Source organism: Nelumbo nucifera, chromosome 1, assembly GCF_055504915.1.
Source record: "Nelumbo nucifera cultivar China Antique chromosome 1, China Antique-T2T, whole genome shotgun sequence".
Classification (NCBI taxonomy): Eukaryota; Viridiplantae; Streptophyta; class Magnoliopsida; order Proteales; family Nelumbonaceae; genus Nelumbo; species Nelumbo nucifera.
Genome location: NC_142649.1, coordinates 159,759,871 through 159,781,569, shown reverse-complemented (window position 1 = coordinate 159,781,569; position 21,699 = coordinate 159,759,871). Strand labels below are relative to the sequence as shown.

Genomic DNA, 21,699 nt, shown 5'->3' with positions numbered 1-21,699 from the left:
AAATAGGTTGAGACAAGATATAATCAGTCGAGATCTGTCATGAATCCAGTCATTACACCATGAAACGAATACTAAGACAAAACACAGAATTTATCAAGGCAGGGGGTTAGGGGTTAACGGTCAAAAGCTAGAAAGTGAAACTGGATTCATGCATCTGGTAGAAAAATCACAGAATTTATCAAGGCAGAAATATAATAGATACGAGTAACCGTAACAGTATCAACAAGAAATGTTCAGCAGCTGATAGTGTTATCCTTGTCCATATCATTAAACTCCCTATATACATGGGAAAAGCATAATAACAACTTCCTCCAAACTATTATTCTAATACCAATTTCCCTCCATCCAACGTTTTCTTGTTATTGATGATTTCACTGCTCACTCCTTCCTTTGGGGAATGCAGATTTGAAGCCATTTTCTCGTTTTCAACCTGTGTTAGTGAACTTCTGCCAGAAGCATCAGAATTTTCAGGTAGTATCCTTTCTAGCACTGCTGCAGGCTCCATTTCCTGTTCAAGCAAGCATTTGCCATCAGCATCAGAATGTTCGGGTGGTTGCTCTTCAGGCTGCGCTGTAGACTCCATCTCCTCGTATTTTGAAATGGCCTGTTGGAGCTCATCATGAAGATTTAGAGCCTCAAAGAACATTGCATCGTCATCATCATTGGTGCTTTCTATGATCCACTGCAAAGTAGGCTGCGAATGCTTGCACTTCTCCAGCATGCTCAATGTTAGATCATCCTGTATTCACAATCTTGGATTATTTTTTGCTTTGTATCATCTTGTACCAGCAAGCCCCCATTCCCCAGCCAAAAGGAGGAAATACACAGATTTTAAAGGTCAGAGGGAGGGGCAGGGGAGATCACGGAAGATTAAAACTCTGTAACTTCTGCAAGTGGTATATTTTAATCAATTCCTCTAGATTTTGACAAAGAATGAGATTTTATTAGCTGGGTCTGACAACATTGAGAGAGAATTTTGCCTTTTTTCTAGTTGATAAATCCCAAATACCTCACCAGGCAAACAAGTACCTTGAAAGAGAATGAAAGAGTTTTTGAACTTCATTTTCCGTGCAAGCAGAACTATTAAGCTCAGTTTGGGAAGAGTACAAATGCAAATATGTACAGTGCAAATACATTTAAATATACAAAATACAAGGTTTTGCACTGAACATATTTGTATTTATACTCTTCCCAAACTGAGCCTTAAGTGCAAATTTATGAGAAGTTCATGGGAATATGTAATAACTATTAGGTATGGCAATCAATAAGGAAACAATGGAAATTTTACATGAAAAAAAAGACAGAGTGATATAGCCAAAAATCCCATGTAAGAAGCATGACAACAGCAAGTAATGTATCCCATAACATGTATTTGGTTTTCTAAAATATCTATGTTTTCTATAAATGCATGGTATAAGTCATCCATCTTTTAACTTTAATAAAAAAATGTTTTACACAGAAGTCCTATTTTGAACATGAGACAAGGTTTTTGGGCTGAATCTTCTTCCAAGAATGAGGAGGGGAGAGAGGAATCTGGATATTCCTTTTGAGAAACCAAGTTACCATGCCAAAGATTGCTAGATCTCACCAAATGACCTGACTAACAAAAGCTTTCCCTATAACTCATACAACCTTTCTTATCCCTGCCATCTAGAGGGATAATGTGGCTGATCCAAACCATTCATTAGAGACCTTAGCATTATGCACCAAATGCCTCATCACATCAGCCCGTGATGCAACCATGTTTAGATTTTAACTGAATCTCAGAAGCTGAAAAGAAGTGGGACAGGTGACTGTCTACCAGTCCAGCATAGCAGCCCCACGCAATCAGGCTGTATTCCCCAAGTTACTTGGTGAACCAAAGCCAAATTTCATCACAAGTTAGCACTCTTAGAGACTAGATACTCACCAAGTTTTAGCCAAACTGGATGAGTGGAAGCACGCTTTCTTGAAACATATTTGCAGTTTTTTTTTTTTTGAAGATTGTGGATTTTGGTCAATTATCAAAATCAAATGTTTGACTACTGGATCCCACAGTTCAACTCACCTAAATGACGATACACCTAGTTTTGTCTTTTCTTTTAAAGAATCCTTGTAAGGGTATTTTTGGAAATCCAATCGATAGATTTTAGCCCTAAATAAGAGCATGGGAGGGTAGTTTTAGCCAATTGCTTCAAAGAGGTTGTTCTATTTTCCTTTTAATCAACATTCTTCAAACAATTGCCGGTAAATGCTTCTTTAATTAGTTGCTCTTTGTGAATTTTCTGGTTGCTTCAGCCCTACATCTATGTGCATGACCCTTCTCACCAGATGATATAGACCATCCAGAGGTTCAATTTTTTTAGTTTAAAACTGTCTAGAAAAAAAATGGATTATTCTGAACATGTGACAGATTTTGGTCAAAAAATTGGCCCATCAACAGAGGAAATGAAAGGAATAACAGGGGTTCTTTTGGCCCATCATGCCATTCCATGTGGATGATCCCTGAGCCATTTAGACGTGGTATGAATTAGAAGGAATCAGATCTCTCTTTAAAGAATCTAATTTAGACTCAAAAATTGACCAAAAACAACTTTAACCACTTTAAAATTAGGATAAACCAAAGAAGACACCCAAAAACTTACTCCTAAAATAACTCTAAACACCTACCAGTAATCCTACTACAATTAATGAAACTCAAATGTTCAGAACTCACTCAAAACTCATCAAATTAACAAGCTCTTTTTTTTTATAAATGAATAACAATTTTATTAATAATAAGAAAGGAAGTGTACATTCACCCTAAGAGGAGGCATGAGATGTTACCTCCCCTTAAAGGTGAGAGCATAAGCAAACCCTTGACAGAATACAATCATGGGGTAGCACAAAATAAAAAAACCCTTGAAACCCCTTGTTTTGCCAAAGAGTCAGCCATCAAATTAGCAAGCTCTTGACCTCAATCTTATGACACCAAAATCAAGCCAAAAGAACAAGATTGATCACTAACCTCATACTGCAAGAGAAGTAATGATGAACCTATAACTTCAACTTATCAAATTCCAACTATTGAATAAAACTCTTAAACTAATTTAACCTTTTAATTTTTTTTTTTTGATGAATTACCTTTTAATATAATTTTGTTTCAATTCCTATGACACCCATAAACTAGAAAATAACACCAGAAAACTAAAATTGACTCCTTCCCCAAAAAGATGAAACTTCCCAGAAGAAAATCCAAAAGAAACTTGATTACTTATTCCATTTTTTATTCCCCTTTTTAACATCTGTGCATTAGTATTGGAGAACATCGAGCAATCACCACTAGGAAATTTCCTTCTACTTGCAACCCATTCAAACCTAAAGAGAATCTGAGTCTCAAGCTTGCAATAGGCAGAGGATTTCTTCTCTATGGAGGTTTCCTTCCCCAACAGGCCCCAGGTAGACCAATAAAGTTCATATAATTTATTCTAAATTTTAAACTTTAAATTTTCAAAATATAGTGAACACCATGCATAATCAGAAAGTAGGAATTAAAAAACAAAACCTGGTTGCCAAACAATAAAGTCTATGTGCTAATAGGAAAGATATTTTAAATCAATTAAACCATGTTGGAAATATATACTGAAAATATCAAAAAATGCAGTAGATAGTATAAAGGATCATTTACTAGAACACCCCCTAAAATTTCATGTATTTACTTAAACCTACCCTATAGTTTTCATTTTACTAAAACACCCCTATAGTTTACAACCTATTTACTTAATCGACCATTAACTAAGAAGTGTTTGTTTTGCCATCTGAAAATAGTAATATGATCACCTAAACTGAATGAAAAACGTTCAAGGGCAAGGGCCCATGATTGTTTATTCCAAAATAACCCCTAACACTTCTTTATACATAAAACAAAATTGACCAAATAGAGCCAAATAGAGTGGTTACTCGTGTTTTACCAAGGGAAAAAATGATATTTTCATTTTCATTTTCTTTTGATTAAATTTATTCAAATAAACATTGAGGTCAAAACTGTTATTTTCCACTATTAAATAATGGAAGGTCAATTAAGTAAATCTAGTGTAAACTATAGGGGGTGTTTTAGTAAAATGCAAACTATAAGGTAGGTTTTAGTAAATCTATGAAACTATAGGGGGTGTTTTAGTAAAATGCAAACTATAAGGTAGGTTTTAGTAAATCTATGAAACTATAGGGGGTGTTGTAAATGACCCTAGTATAAAATCAATTGAAAATTGACTGTGTGATCACTATTGATCTCAAAATTCAATGCAATTGAAGAACCAATGGCTAATCAAAAACTATAAATACTACATAAATCATCATCTATCACCGAAACCTTGTAACTTGTAAGAACAATGATGAGTTACCGCTCACCTCGGAAGCCCCTTCGAGGGTGGCTTAACCTCCTGAAACAGAAGATGAAGGGAAAGAAGAGAAGGGAAGGTAGGAAGAGGATGGACTCAGAGAGAGAAAACGAAGGGATACTCATTCACACCTTTTATTATATGATTATGGCCTTATATAGCTGGCCTACAGGTGTAACCATAGAGGGAATATCCTCTGATTGCAGGGTAACTAACTCTGGAAAATATCATGGAGGGTATATCCTTTGGCTGCAGAGTAACCAACTCTGAGCGTAACTAACTCTAGGACTCTGTCGCGTGTCCTTTCTATCTCCTTGTGAACTGCTGATGGGTGGTGGTCTGCTCCACTCCCATAGTTGGGTTCGGGGGGAGTGTTTGGGTCCCAACAATTCCTCCCTCCTTAGCATTGACCTTGCCCTCAAGGTCTAGGTTTGGAAACCTCTCGTTCAGCCTTAGATAAGGTTCCCAAGTGGCGTCTTCTGGAGGCAGCCCGGCCCATTCTACCCTGGCTTCTGGCACAACCTGCCCACCTCGTCGAACCCAACAGAAATCCACAATTCTGATAGGCTCCGTGTAAATGTCCCCTTCCTCAATGAATTGGGGTAAGTTGGATGACATAAGAGTATGATTTCCCACAACTTTCTTGAGAAGTGAGATGTGAAACACCGGATGAAGCTTTGAGGTAGCAGGGAGGTCCAATCTGTAAGCAACAAGGTCCACTCTCTCCAGCACCTTATAGGGCCCATAATACCTGGGAGCTAGCTTGTGCCAAGCCCATCTTACCACTGAGACCTGGCGGTAAGGTTGGAGCTTATGGTAGACAAAATCACCCACCTGAAACTCTAATGGGTGGTGGTGAGAGTCATAGCGGACCTTCATTCGTTGTTGGGCTTTTGTCAAGTTGGTCTTAAGCAGTCTAAGGATCTCGTCTCTTGCCAGTAGGTGGGGTCTCTACTTCTGCCACCTTGGACGATCCATATTCATAAGGTAATATGGGAGGGGGTTCTCTGCCATATAGAGCCTTGAAGGGTGTCATTCCTGCAGCCGACTGATAAGTCGAGTTGTACCAGTATTCTGCCCACGAAAGCTTGTGGGCCCACTGTCTAGGATTCTCCCCTATGAAGCATCTAAGGTAGGCTTCTAAGCATCGATTAAGAACTTCAGTCTGTCCATCAGTCTGCGGGTGATAACTTGTGGATGGGTGCAGTTGGGTTCCTTGCAATCGGAAGTATTCCTTCCAGAATGAACTCAGGAAGGCAGGGTTACAGTCCGAGACAATGGATCTTGGTGTTCCATGCAGTTTTGCGACGTCCCGTATGAAGATATCAGCCACCATTGCTGCGGTGTAAGGGTGAGGCAATGCAGAGAAATGGCTATACTTGGTGAGACGGTCAACCACTACCATGATAACCTCCTTCCCTGCAGAACGGGGAAGTCCCGTGATGAAGTCCATGGAGAGGTCTTTCCACACTTGCTCTGGAATCTTGAGGGGTTGTAGAAGGCCCGCGAGAGACTGTGAGGAGTATTTCTGCTGTTGGCAGGTTTGGCATTCGGATACATAGTGCAAACATCCTCGCGCATTCCTACCCAATGGTAATGGCTGCTGAGCCTCTTTAGGGTCCGTAGCACCCCTGAATGTCCCCCCAACGCGGAATCATGAAACAACCTTAGCAGTTCAGTTTTGTCGACGGAATTTGGAGCAACCACAAACCTACCCCTAAAGAAAAGATCAGGTCCTACAATTTGGTAACCCGCAACCTGGGAAAGGGTCACATCTCCACTTATCCCTAATGTCCTGTAGCTACGGATCAAACCTGGCTTCTTGTTGTATAGCTTCAAACAAGGGAAAATTGGACTGAGAGCATGTCAGTTGGGCTAGCTCTTCTACCCGTGATAAGGCATCAGCTACTTTGTTTGCGGGCCCAGGCTTATACTCTATGTGGTAGTCAAATCCCATCAGTTTACTAAGCCATTTTTGCTGCTCCGGGGTGTGCACCCTTTGTTCTGCTATGTACTTCAAACTTCGCTGGTCTGTCCTTATAATAAATTGGTGTCCCAATAGGTATGTACGCCATTTTTGTACTGCCATTACCACAACCATCATTTCCTTGACATAATGGGACTGATTTTGGTGAGCTGCTGAGAGAGCCTTGCTGAAATACGCAATGGGCTGCCCTTTCTGCACCAGGACGACCCCTACCCCTACACCCAATGCATCACACTCTATTTCAAAGGGCTGAGAGAAGTCCGGAAGAGTGAGGACTAGAGGACTAGAAACTGCTATCTTCAAGTCTTCAAAGGCCCGTTGGGCATCATCAGCCCAACCGAAAGAATCCTTCTTTAACAGACGCGTTAGAGGGGCGGCCATAAGCCCATACCCCTTAATGAAGCGCCTATAATAACTGGTAAGCCCAAGAAAACCCCTGAGAGCCTTTACAGTAGTGGGCTTGGGCCACTTTTGGATGGCATCTATCTTTTCTAGGTCTGCCATGACCCGCCCTACTACAACCACATGGCCTAAGTACTGAATCTGTTTTTGTCCAAAGGAACACTTTGTCATTTCGGCATGTAACTAGTGCTCCCTTAGAGTTGTGAGGGTAAGTTTCAGATGTTCCATATGGGTGTCCCAATCCCTGCTGTAAACCAGAATGTCATCGAAAAACACCAGAATAAATCGCCTTAGGAATGGCTTGAAAATGTCATTCATGAGGGCCTGAAAGGTGGAGGGGGAGCGTTGGTGAGTCCAAACGGCATAACCAGAAACTCATAATGGCCATCATGGATTCTAAAGGCTGTCTTGTGGATGTCGGCCTGGTGAACCCGGATCTGATGATACTCGGACCGCAGGTCTAGTTTGGAGAACACTTGTGCTTCCCCTAACTCGTCCAGCAGTTCATCAATGAGGGGTATCAGAAACTTGTCCTTCACTGTAATCTAATTCAGGGCCCGGTAATCTATGCAAAAACGCCAACTACCATCCTTCTTCTTCACTAGAAGTACAAGGGATGAAAAGGGGCTGGTGTTGGTCTATATATGCCCTTTGTCCAATAGCTCTCTTACTGCCTTCTCAATTTCCAGCTTCTGGAAAATAAGGGTATCTATATGGCCTCACATTGGCCGATTTGGAATCTGGTAAGAGGGGTATCTGATGGTCATGGGCCCGGGGTATCTGATCGAGTATCGATCATAAGGCCTCGTGTTGGGCTTCCGTGGGTTGGTCACAACCCTGATTGTTTAAAATTGGGACTATGGGCCGAATGCCTAAGTGCATAAATAAGGGTTGTCCAGCATCCTTGGAGGCCCGTGTCATGGAAGCTAAAGTATCACCTTGGGGACTAGGGGGTCGCACCCCTTGTAAATGACAAGTCTGACCATCTTGGTAAAAATCCATTGTCATTTTGGCCTAATCACAAAGTGCAGGACCTAGGCCACGTAACCAATGAATTCCCAAAATAATATCAGCCCCCGAGAAATCCAATGGGTGGAGATCTACCACGAAATTATGGCCCTGTATGAGGATCTTTTCCTTCTTACATACACCATTACATAACATCTAACTCCCATTAGCCATATGGATCGAAAAGAGAGGAGTGGGTTGTATAGTCATACCTAGTTGCTTTGCCAAACGGCAAGTGATGAAATTCAGGGTAGAGCCACTATCAATCAAGATCATCACAGACCGGCCAACCAATCTTCCTTCTACTCGCATGGACTGAAGAGGGTTGAGGCCCATGAGAGCGTGTAAGGAGATCTCAGCTCTGACAGGTTCTGGTTCGTCTGATATCAGTTCACAGTCTTCTATGAGATCTCAGCTCTGACAGGTTCTGGTTCGTCTGATATCAGTTCACAGTCTTCTATGTGCTCTGGTTCTGTCCCTTCCGGCTCTTCCTCTGTCTGAAGGAGAAACACTCGCTGGACCCGGCACTTATGGCCCAGCCCAAACTTGTCATCATAGTTGTAACAGAGGCCCTTCTCTCGTCGGGCCTACATCTCAGCCCATGAGAGGCGTTTGAAGGGCATAGTGGGCCTAGGCAAAATGGGCTTCTGAGAATCCCCAACTTGTTTCATGGGTTGTTGGTCGGCCCATTGGGTAACCCTCACATTTGGGTAGGACAGCTTGCTGGCTTTGCACAGGTTGTCGATTTTCTCTTCTTGCAGGCGAGCCAAACCCACCGCAGCCATGACTGTCGCCGGACGGAGAGCCCTCACCTCCAAGCAGATATCCTCTCTGAGGCCTCCCACAAAACACCCCACTAAGGCCTTTTCCGGCCATCCATGTACCATGGTCGCCATTCTCTCGAACTCGAGCTGGTAGTCTGCTACCGTCCCAGTCTGCCTTAATCGAGTGAGGAGTTCGTCGTAATCCACGAACGTCATCGGCTCAAAACGGATGCACAGAGCTTCAGTGAACTCCACCCAAGTTACCTGAGGATGGTTTTGACGATACCACTGGAGCCATAGAATCGCGTCTCCTTCTAGGTGAATGGAAGCAATGGAGACGCGCTGGTGTGCAGGGGTTTCGTGGTACTCGAAAAATCTTTCTACTCTGAAGATCCAAGGAATGGGATCTCCACCGGAATAGTTGGGAAAGTTGATCTTAGTGACTTTTTCGGTGGGGTAACACCCAGTTCTTTGGCTGCTGGAAGCAGAGGCTTCCGCCCCTGTTGGGTGACTAGTCTCACCGGATTGTTGCTGAGAGGCGATGCTGGAGACGACCACTTTGAGTTCCCCGAGTTCGTTCAGCACCTAGTGGAACCCAATTTCAAGCTGGTCGACTCTATCATCCATGGTAGAGGAACGTGTTTGTGGCATAGCTGGCCTGCGATCTGGATAGCCTGGCTCTGATACCAAACTGATGAGTTACCGCTCACCTCGGAAGCCCCTTCGAGGGTGGCTTAACCTCCTGAAACAGAAGATGAAGGGAAAGAAGAGAAGGGAAGGTAGGAAGAGGATGGACTCAGAGAGAGAAAACGAAGGGATATTCATTCACACCTTTTATTATATGATTATGGCCTTATATAGCTGGCCTACAGGTGTAATCATAGAGGGAATATCCTCTTATTGCAGGGTAACTAACTCTGGAAAATATCATGGAGGGAATATCCTCTGGCTGCAGAGTAACCAACTCTGAGTGTAACTAACTCTGGGGCTCTGTTGCGTGTCCTTCCTGTCTCCTTGTGAACTGCTGATGGGTGGTGGTCTACTCCACTCCCATAGTTGGGTTCGGGGGGAGTGTTTGGGTCCCAACAAACAATTTGTTTCTTCTTTCTTTTCTTGACCAGTAATCGTTTCTTCTTTCTTTTTCGGTCAGTAATTGTTTCTTCTTTCCTTCTTGGTGATGGTTTGTGTATCAGCATATGTTTGAACTCTGAAGGATATAAAGTATCTGAAACTGGGAGCCTTACTTGGAAAGTGGTTTTGGAGGTATGGTCAACAAGGGAATTGCTTGTGGAAGAGAGTAATTGAAGCACAATATGGTTCAAGAAATGAAGATTGGGTTCCTGGAGGTGCCAACCAATCATATGGTTGCTCGGTTTGGAAGGGAATTGAAAAAAGTTACAATGCTTTTAGCAAGGAAATCAAGTTTGTTGTGGGGAGAGGTAAATAGAGTTAATTTCTGGATGGATGAATGGTGTGGAAACAATAGGCTAATGGATGATTTCCCTGAGTGATTTGCAATTGCATCAAACAAGGAAGCTAAAGTGGCTGATTATGTCCAGTTCCAAAATGGGATGATAATCTGGAATCCTACTTTCAGAAGGACTTTGAATGATTGGGAGATTGAACCATTAGGTAAGCTTTTTCAAAGGTTGTACAACAACCAAATAGATGTCAATGCAGCAGACAAAAGGGTCTGGTTAGCAGAGAGCAAAGGCCAATTCTCGGTGAAATCTTTCTACACCAAACTGGTCCAGGAGGAAGAAGGTATGTTTTTCCCTGCGCATTTAATCTGGACTGCCTATTTAAATAAGTTTCCCACAAGAGACAACTTGGTTAATAGGGGTGTGGTGATTGACTCTAAAAGGTGTGTCTTGTGCAACAATGATGAGGAGTCTGTTGATCACCTGTTTCTTCATTGTGGCTTCACCCACAAAATTTGGGTGAGGATTCTCAGAATTTTTGCAATCAGAAGTTGCTGGCCGAAGTCTTTGGCGACTTTTGTCAACAGCTGGAATTTACAAGGCCTAAGCAAGAAAGGGAAATGGTTATGGCACCTGATTCCAGGTACAGTGTTATGGGTGATCTGGCAAGAAAAAAACTCAAGGATATTTCAAAACAAAAGCTGTCAAGAAGACGAAGTGTGGCAGAAGATCGTGGGGAAGCTCTGTTCTTGGTCATCGACTAAGTTTAAAGTTGACAGTTCTTTTTGTAGCTCTCTGTTTAATTTTGAAAGTCTGTTTGTATCCCCCAATGGTTTTGTGGTTTGAATCTATTCTTGTATCTCATTTGTACAGCCTCTGGTTGTACTTTTCTTTTTGAATAAATTGATACTTCTTATCAAAAAAAAAAAGTATCTGAAACTGGGACTAAGTTGGTGTTTAATAACAGATGAACTAGGAGATGCATGCCAAAAAATATTCCAAATTGAAAATTGATCTTTACAGCATTTAGTAACTTGCACCTCCATAATGCTGAATGCTGAAAATATCCAAATGCTAGGGTGACCATTTTACCCTAAACGTTTTATTATAGAACAACAATATAACTAGGGTATTTTCAGATTTTAATCTTTTCGGCATTCAGCCCTTAGTTCATCCATTATCAAATACCACATATTCCTCTTGAAGCTAGAAACTGCATCTTGTGGGATGTGGTTTCATTTGCAGTGCATTTGAGAGTAATAAGGAGTGCGATAAGATATTCTTTTCTGGATCTGGCTGTGCACTGAGAAGATTATATGTAGATGTTAGGATGTTTCTGCTTGAGTAGGCTCCTACCTTAATGGAGTTCGAAAAGTGCATCACATTTCTTTTGCAAGGAAATGCAAATAGGAAGGGGAAGATGTGTAGTCTCCTGTGTAAGATAACTTTCTACATTGGGATATACAACCATTGCAACAGTTTACACAAATGCAGTGACTTTCTTTTAAACTCCTAATATTTTTATGGTTCTTGCTTATATGAGCAGCTATTTTCTTAGGAAAAAAAGGTAACTGATGAAGATTAAGCTTTACTCCTCAAGGCTTAATTCCCAGGCATCCAAAGGTCCTGGTGAAAGTTGTACGCTGTCCAATACCTGGTGCCGCACTCAAGGCCTTGACATTTTTAAACATTGATTAGAACAAATAAGCTCCTCAGGAAAGACCAAGTGCTGTAACGTAAGTACGTAAAATTCACACTATCATGTTGGCTATGAATCTGGCAAAAACCTTCCCAATCAAAAGAGGTCTGAAGAAATTACTATAGCATGATATGAGGAGCTACATTTCTTAAAGGTAAAGAATTACCTTGCTGGGTTTCTTTTCTTCCTTAGAATTCAACATACTTGAGAGAAGTTCAACACTATTCCGGGTGACAACCAGAAATTCTTTCTTTTCTTCCACTGAAAGGCTGCCCCTGTGATAGGCAATAGTAGAATGATCTATGCTATGTGGATCCATGTCAGGAATGGGATATGCCTCTGGAGGTACCAGCACTTGCTGATCAATATCTGACTCCTGGGAAGAAAATAGAGGTGCCAAATTTGCATCACCTTGTACTGAAGGTAGAGTACCTCTTGTCTTCAAACTCTGTAAATGAAAATTAAATAAAAAAAAAAAAGGAAAACCCATATAGTTAGTTCTAAGAATAATGCATATGAACTGTTCAAACTAACAGTAATGTAAAATGCAGTGATAATAGATTTGCAGAACTTTCATAATCAACATTGATTGAGGGTACTAGCCATAGGTAACACCTTAATTCCTAAATAACACCTAAAATTTTTAGCAAGCATAATGACAGTATATTTAAGAAGACTGGACTTGTCAATAAAATTTGCAGCTTCTACATGTTATGACTATCCTTGTTGCTATTCCATGGCTAAAGGAAATAAAAGCCTTTTGCCCAATGTTGGTCACAACTATCTGGGGTCTTGGGAGGGGTGAACTGGATATCGTCCTAACCTTTGGATTTTTATTTTTTTTTTTTTGCACAAAGTGGCTGCTCTCAGACTCGAACCCACATTCTCACACCTGACAGCCCAAGATTTTGCAATGGAATTAGTGTTTTCCTTTTTTCCATAAGTAACTGAGAATGCTCTTCACTGCCACTAGAAGAAAGACAATACCAAAACAAACCTCATTTCCTAGAGAGACTAGGTACTGTATGTATCATACAACACCACAGGATGGATAACCCCCCAATACAAAATACTCCTCCCTGCCTGTCCCTCAACAAAACCATCTTGTAGCAAATTGGTGATCGTGACATTCCTCTGAGGTTTTCACTCTGGATGCCAAAGGTTTTACTTCTTTGATATGATGATAGTGACCAGGGGCCCTAATAATCATCTCACACCCAACCAATCGCCACCAAGTAAAATCAAATAAGAAAAAATTGGTCATATTCGTTTTTGTTCTTTTCCTTTTTATTTCTGTAGTGTCAACTCAGGATTCAGGAGCACATTGCCATTATATTTTCTTCTTCCTTGCAACCACATATGTTTTCACCAAATGATCTAGCAAAACATTAAAAACAATACCAGTAAAACTAATAGGGAAGTTAGAAGTTATACACTTCCCTGCATTTCTCACATACTTTACCATGAGCCCACTGGACATCACTTTCGCAGGCACCCCAGCATGAATGCCAATAGGTTTCATGAGTCAGGTAATCACTTTGATCTCCATGGTCATTGGTCCCATTTTATTATGCACAATCAATGATCAAAATATTTTCCAGAAAATTACAGACCACACCATTTTTCACATAAGGTCAATAAGCTAAGGTTTTGTAGCTTGACCACTCATATTAAAGTGTTTTGTGGTTTGTTATAATGCCTGCCGCCTCTATCTTTTATTATTTGTTTCGTTTTCTTTCCACATAAATCAAACCTTACTTTTCCGTTCCTTTGGCCTTTTCCTAGAAATGTATCGACTTACTGGGTAACTAGGTTCTGCTAACATGAATTGCCTGTTCCATGGAATTTAATCATGGGAAAACCAACAGTAAGCAACAAGTGGAGAAAAAATAAACGCCTTACAGTTTCCAAAACTTCAAATAGTGAGAAACTGAGAGAATGTCTTAGTCTTTAAGCACCCCAACAAAGTCATTAACTTGAATGCTGTCACTTCATTTCATTTCAATATAATTGCACTATGATAACGACAAGTTCACGTGTGGAATATGGACATCAAAATACAATAGTACATATAGCAAATTGATCCATGTCAATTCGCCATTGAATTAGGTACTAGAACTTAGCTCACAAAAGAAACTTATAAATGAAATTTGTGCCAAGTGGGTAAAAACAAAAATAGAAAATCAATACACGAAAAAGAAAGATGACAGTGTAAGCAAAAGATAACAAGAGTCTAAGGTTCTTTTTGTCTGTTTTAATACTCTTTCCCTCGTCTGGATGCGGAGCTCCCCTGAACAAAATTGCTGTTCCTAGGTTCGTTTCAAGAATTATAAACAAAGGTATGATAGGAGGAACTGCAGGGAAGAGAAGGAGAAAGAGATGGAGAAGAGATTGCGGAGCTTACCATATAAGTCTGGTGGAACACGGGCAGATAAGCAAGATCTTCAGACTCGCCCCATGCCTGAATTAGCCCCAAAGCTCTCTGCCTATTGGCGTGATGAGTCTGCGGATTATCAATCATCCTAACAATCTCATCCAACAGCTTCTCCGACGCCACTTCTGAGAAAACTTTCTCACAGTTCATGGCACAAGCCTCCAACAAATCAAGACTCAATCTTTGGCTCACCGTATTCTTACTAGCAATCCTCTTCTTTATAGCCCTCACAACTTCCATACCACTAAATTCTTCGCTATTAAGCATCGCGCATATCCTCAAATTTAAGCCCCAATTAGGCTCCTCCAAGCTATCGGAAGTAGCTTCTTCGACCATCTTCGACTCAGGTGTCTGAGATTGAAGGATTTCCTTCATTTTCCCACTAACTAATCTACCCATTTGGGCACCACTGCTCTTCAACCGCTCACCCAATGCCGCTAACTTCAATTTATCCATTTCTTACTAGAACCTCCGTACACGAATTCAACAGCAACCCCAGATCACAGTCTAATTCAGACTCCCTAGACCCCAGCAGACTCAAGCTCTGCTAGAACTTTGAAACCACGGTAGCTAAATGGAATATAGCAGAACGACCATGTTCAGATACTGAGGAACCCTGATCCTCCAAAAGAGAAAACCCCTAACTTAAACCGAATCTAATCTCATCGAGAACTTTAAACAGTTGAGATTTTTCCCTTTGGACTGTCGCCGTGTCAAAACAATCGATCTCCTTTTTCTCTGGTTTTGTAGGTCGCGCTCGCACAAGTCGCAAGTCCAAAGCTTTGAATCGGCCCTTCGTACGGTTAGCGGACAAGTACGTGGCGAGTCATGAGGAGTTCGGATCAGCTACCAACATGAGTCATCCCAATAACGGCCCAACCACCCATACAGCCGTACATCAGGAGCATGTCCGAAGATATTCCCGATTTGCGGCTGCAGTGGTATATTGGGATAGAATTGGGAGCGTTTGTTTGTAGCAGATACTTACTAAGTGCATGAGCGCCGGTGCCATACTGCCAATCTGCCATCTCGTAAGTCGTGACTCGTGAGTCGTGACTGGAGCAAAGCCTATCGACAAAACTTTTGGGCCTTCGGCTGTTGGGAACGTTTTCAGACATGACACGTTAACCGATTCAGTCCTCTGCTTGTCTTTTTCTTGATCGAATATTGAATGCGATTACTCTTTTACCCTAATTCCATTGCGACGTGTCATGCCTACCCAACACCCAAATTTTTCCTAGCCTAGCTCTAGCCTCTAGGATGTCAACGGACTCTGAAGTCCGACATCCAATCCGATTGTGTATTAACTCGAACAATCCGTTTACATAATCCGATTTTGCGACCACATGGTCCACATCCCATTACTAAATAGATCGAACGTGAATATGATGTAATTAAAATCTGAATTCCATTATAATATAGGTTAAAAGATTTAAACGAGGTTTCTCATAAATACTAACACCTCCCCTTGATAGGATTTAAGCCTCTGATTTTTGTAAGAACTACTTCTTAATCCTACGAAAATCATATTACATACTGAAACATAGCTTCTAATTATGTCATTCAAATAAATAGATAGGAATCACTTGTCTTTCAATTCCAATGCACCAATGCTCTATATGCACTCTCGATCTATATCATTGAAGAAGAAAAAGTCAAAAGAATAGAGGGTGAAAGACTCAACAACCATTCTGATTCTGCAGTTCTTTGGTTAGTGTCAATAGTCTTGTCCCTGGAACATCCTACAGTTCCAGGGATTCCCATCATGAATTGTTCTTCAACCTACTACTTAGAGTTTTCTTGTTCGTGTGAACAATGCTACTAGGATTGTTGGATGTAAGTGTTATTGTTTGTGAGAAATTACACCATGGATTCCGTCTTTTAGTTTTAGTTTGGTAGAAGAAATTCATTGGATGTATACAGCTACTTTCTGTTAGACAGTTTATGTATGCGAATTTTGAGAATTTTGGGATACCTTCTGCGAATTTTGAGATCAGATCTCATACTCTCCAGAAAATGAGAAAAAGTAGTTCAGCTTTTTCGGTTTTGGTTCTCTCCTCCTGCCGCTGCCATCTGTCATTGCAAGATTGGATCTTTGCAGAAAAGAAGGTCAAGAAATCTGTTCTTGACATCAGTCTTGCAAGAAAGACTGAAAATGTTACAGTGTTTAGTTCTTCCAGAGGATTCTTGTGAAGGATCCAGTGTGTAGGACGCACCCTGCTGGTTCTGTTCCATCCACAGTTGTGTCATCTTCAGCAGGAACAGATCTTGGAGCATTCTTTGGGCGTGAACACCAATTTTGGGAGATACTGCTTCTCCGGATCAGGTATATTCCTCCCACTTACCTTTTGGTACAGATCTGGTTTGATTATGGTTCAAGTAGGATCCTTGAATATTGTATTCTAAATTTAGGGAATATGATTCCCAGTTAGGAGAAGGTAGGAAATTTTTGAAATTCGCCCACCCATTCCGCAACCTTTATGGCGTCCATTGGATGGATCCTACTATTCTTTCACTTTCTTCAACCTCCTACACTGTTTCTAGAGATTATGTAATTTGCAGTTAGCGGTGTCAATTGGACTGGATTTGGTCCAATCCGATCCAGTCCAATGTGAGTCCATTATAAATGGATCAGGTCCAATCCAATCCAATGAATATTTTGGACCGATTCAATTTAATGTCTAAACCATCCAATCTGTTCAAATTCGTTTTGATTTAGATTGGTTTCAACCCAAACCTGGTCCATTGACACTTATATTCTTATCTTATATCAATGGACCAGATATTGGCTTAATCCAATATAGATTTATTACGGACAAACCAGGTTCAATCCAATCTAATAAATATTTTGGACCAAATTGGTCCAATCCAATATGTCCTGTTGGTCCGTCCAACCCATCCAAATTGATTTTGGACTGGACGAGGTTCAATCCAAAATTGGTCCATTGACACCCTTACTTGTAGTTGTCAAAAGAGGGGCAATATTGGGTTTCTTGAAAAAAATTTAATAAAATTTAATAGTTTATATAACGGGATCTTAACGAATTGCTAACAAAAGGGAGGTATATGTTTGATGATGTTATATCACAAGGGAGGTCTTAGTCCATTTAGAAAAGAGAGGGGAGCTCTTAGTATTTAGCATAAACATCATGGGAGGTTTAGTCTTTTACCCTATAATACAATACTAACGGGCCCATGCAATGTACGAGATTTGTTAAGCGAAAGTTAAACAATAGAAACACATAGGTTGTTCATCAAACTGGTAAACCGACCAATTCGGGGTCGAGTTGGTTGGTTTTCTAGTATTTCCAATTGTCTTTGGTTCAACAATTTCTCAATTCGACTAGGCTGGATCAGTTTTGCTCTAGCCATTTATAATCGACCAAAATGAAACGACTTGATATATTAATATTTTGTATTTTAAATATAACTTTTTAATATGCAAAAGTGGAAATTTTCTCATATTTCTTAGTCTAAAATATTTTATATTTTTTTAATTTAAATTTAATTTTTTTAAGTTTAAATCTTTTGAATAGATTGACCAAACCGAAAATCGACCCAAATAGATACAACCTGAGTTGTTTGGTTTTCATTAATGGTCAATTAGTTTCAAGTGACCAACTCCCCAACCTGATCAGGTCAATTTAGTTGGCCAAAATGCCTACAACCTAACCAAGCCAACCTGTGAACACTCCTAATTTTGACTAAATTAATAGTCTAATTTAGTTGAGAATAATCTAAATTAATAGGCTAATAAATTAATACGAATTGAAGATAATTTAGGAGAAAGTGGGGGGTAGTGTTGGAGGTAGTTTAGGAGTGATATTATTTAGGTTATTGGGAAGGTGTGTGTGTGTGTGTGAGAGAGAGAGAGAGAGAGAAAGAGAGAGAGAGAGAGAGAGAGAGAGAGAGAGAGAGAGATAGATAGATAGAGATTTCAGGTCTTTTTTTATGAGGAAGAAGAACATTTTATTGGTTGTTTTAAAATGACATGGAATAAAAAAATAAAAATTTTAAAAAAAGGAGAAAAAATTAAGACTGTTGTGCTTTTGTAATTTACCCCTCTACATTTAAATTTATTGATAAAAAGTGAGGGCAAATAAGGTAATTGGTTATTGATATTAAATGAATTGAAAATAGGTAATATAATGATAATCAATGCACTCATTTCCCTCTCAATAAATCCAATATTTAATTTATTAACTTGCATTTATGTTCAATGAATCTTATATTTAAGACATTTTTTTTCTTCTCATCATTAAGTTCTATTAATTAAATCCTTACTTAATAAATTAATAATTCCAATAACATAAAAGCTTATACTTTTAAAATATACATAGAACAAATAGAGTTTTCATCTAGATGGTGGTAAGAAATTAAACCATTTTGGGTCAAATGGGCTAATCCATGTTGCCATGTTTAAATAATAAAATTCAAAAATAGATAAAATAAAAAATTTAAATTAAAAAAGTTGGGAACACTTTTAACATACATATTAAACAATAATAAGTATGATAAATAAGAAATGTTTTTATTAATGATGGAAATTGAATGTAAAATTTAAAACCAATTGGAAATAAAAATATTTTCCTATTCTCTCTCATTAAATCCTATATTTAAGATATATTTTTCTCATCATTAAATTCTTATAATTAAATCCACATTATCAATTTTAATAGCATAAAAATAAATATTTTGAATATGTAATGTAAGAAGTATTTTTTATTAATGATGAAAATAGAATGCCAAATTTAAAATCTACCTAGAAATGAAATGATGTCATAGTCAAATAATTAAATTTTTAAAAAATAGAAAATACAAAGAATCATAAAAATTAAAAAATATATATAGAGAAAATTTTGGGCACATATCTAATGTTATATATTTATAAAAAATAAAATATTGGGTACATCTCTAATATTATGCATTCATTATATTGAACAAAAATAAGTATTATACATAAGAAAAACAATTTTCAAAGATGGAAATGTAATATAAAATTTAATGTCAACTTAGAAATCACACTATTTTTCTTTTTGGGTGGTGGGTTAGTGGTTTGGGTCAAATGATATCATAGACAAACAAAAATTAAGTGTGATAAGTAAAAATCATTTATATAATGCAAATGAAATATATAATTTAAAGAGAAAATTATAGCCAAACTTGGTTATACATTTAAAATTAGGTTGTAGGTTGGCCCAAAAACTAATAAAATTCTAGCAACCAGCTCTTCTTTTCAAATTATAAAAAACCCCCCACCATGTCATCAGAGGCTAATGTGGTTGTTGACAACATGGGACTCTATCCATGTTGGACACAAAAAAAGCCTATATCAAAAATAGGTTTTCAATTTCTCTCCCGCTCCCTCTGTCTCTCGATCTCCCTCCCTTCTCTCTCACTCTCGTAGTCGTGTCTCGATCTCCCACTCTCTCAGCTTTGGTATGTAGCGAAATCAAAACCTCGATTTCTCTTTCATTCTCTCAATCTCTCAATCTCTCTCATTCTTCTTCCTCACTCTCCCTCTCGGTTAATATATCATTTTCCCTCAATCTCTATCGTTCTCCCCTAGTCTTTCTCCTGCTACCTCTCTCATTCTTTTTTTTTTTATTTTTCTTACAAACTTTTATAATATTAATTAGATCATATAAAAGAACTAAAGGGACCAACCACTTGTATAATCAAGTTATAAATTTCTATTGGTGTAAATTTCATAGCTAAGAGTTTCTTGTGAACTTTTATCAAATTGGTGTAATATAATTGTTGAACTATACCAAGTTGGTCACATGTTCTTTTATATAGTCTGATTAATACCATAAAAGTGTGTAAGAAAAAAAAAAAAGAACAAGAGGAGTGTGAGAGAAATTGAGTGAGGGAGAACGAAGAAATTACGAGAGAATGAGAGATTGATCGAGAAAGAGAATGAGAGAGATTGAGGGAGAATGATAGGTAGAGATAATGAGAGAAATTGATAGAGAGAACATAAATACAAAAACTGAAAACCATTTTTATTTATTTTCAAATCACATAGTCATTGAGAAGAGAGAGACGACTATGAGAGTGAGAGAGTGGGGGAGAGAGAGGGGGGAGAAACTAAAAACCATTTTCTTATTTTTCAATCACCCAACATTAAAGGGCAATTTCAGTATAAGCTTTTTGTTGTGTCCAACATGGATTAAGAGTCCCATGTTGGCAATAACCACATAAGCCTCCGATGATATGGCAGGGGTTTTTATAATTTAAAATGTAGAGCCGATTGTCAAAGTTTTGTTGATTTTTAGACTAACCTATAGCCTAATTTTAAATGTAAAGCCGGTTCTGACTATAATTTTCCCTAATTAAAAACTAAACCGAAAGCAAAGATATTTTCTTATCTAGATGGTGGGTCAATGATCCAAATTTTCTAAGAAACTCATGATGTCATAATTGAATAATAAATATTTAAAAAATAGAACACCAAAAACACTTGAGAACATTTATAGTGTTATATATTCATCATATTAAATAAAAATAATTGTTAAATAAAAGTTATTTTTATTTATGATAGAAATGGTACACAAAATTTAATAATAATAATAATAATTGTTATTTTGTACAAGCATTTAAGTTTATTTTTAATTATATTGTTACTTTTGTTGATTTTTAATTTCTATCTTAACTATGATATATCTAAGATTCAAGTAATTAATATGAAGAAAAATTTCTCATGTGCAATGCACATGATTAATTACTAGTGTATATATATAGTTAGTTAGTTAGATAAATAGATAGATAGATATTGATTTAATAGTTATAATTTATATAATTATAATTATATATATATGTGTATAAGAATATACAAGTTTATATATTGTATTATATATAAATTTATATATAATAAATTTAATATTTCATGTTTCTATATAAATTAAAAAGTAATTAATTATTCATATTTGTCTTTTCCTTGTTTTAAAAAAAAATGAAGCGGGTTTGGATTAAATCCTAACCCGAACTAAGTCCACTAGAATGTGAATCCCATCCGAGATCTCCAAATCCAATTGAACTTTGAGTCAAATTTTGATTTCAGAATTCATTAGTTGGATTGGATTCGGATTTTACTAAATCCAACCCGATTATAAACACTACGTAATTGTAGTTGAAAGGACTGATGCATTAACCCATTGGGTTTCCCTGTTTCTTCCCAATTTATGGAGTCTAATGATTAGCTGAACACGTAGTTGTTCAACAAGCCATGGAAATCATTAATATTCACACATGTGATAAAATACATGGGACCTACAATGAGAAATTAAATAGTTGTAAGTCCCGTGTATTTTATTACTAGCATGGAGAATTAACTTTGGTTCCACAACCCACTGAACACTTATTGTATTTAGCTAATCATTATCCGTTCATAATCCATTGAGTTAGGGTTAAGTTGGCTTGATGTTAACAATAAATTAATCCAATGAATTCAAGTTGGATTGTGATTGAGTTAGTAAATTTATGTTTTATTTGGTTGGCTCAATTTTTTTTTCTAACTAAAATGTTCTTACATCTTAGATTCAAAATTGATACCTTAATTAATTTTTGCATTATTATATGTGTGACCCCCAGTTCAGATTGATATACCACAGAGTGTGCCCCACATGC

At 38.3% G+C, this 21,699-nt stretch overlaps 1 protein-coding gene and 1 long non-coding RNA gene across 2 annotated transcripts; one reads left to right on the top strand and one right to left on the bottom strand.

The window, feature by feature from the left end:
- Positions 1-174: 174 nt before the first annotated feature.
- On the bottom strand, positions 175-14,849 carry LOC104589986 (ENTH/VHS/GAT family protein). Its single transcript, XM_010248478.3, has 3 exons — positions 14,041-14,849; positions 11,803-12,084; positions 175-739 (listed from the first exon to the last, which is right to left on the bottom strand). The coding sequence occupies exons 1-3, from the start codon at positions 14,524-14,526 to the stop codon at positions 320-322; spliced, it is 1,188 nt and encodes a 395-aa protein (XP_010246780.1). The 5' UTR covers positions 14,527-14,849; the 3' UTR covers positions 175-319.
- Positions 746-10,866, top strand: LOC148804051 (uncharacterized). The gene is made up of 2 exons (XR_016080500.1): positions 746-8,120; positions 8,177-10,866. It is a non-coding gene; the product is annotated as an uncharacterized LOC148804051 (long non-coding RNA).
- Positions 14,850-21,699: the final 6,850 nt, after the last annotated feature.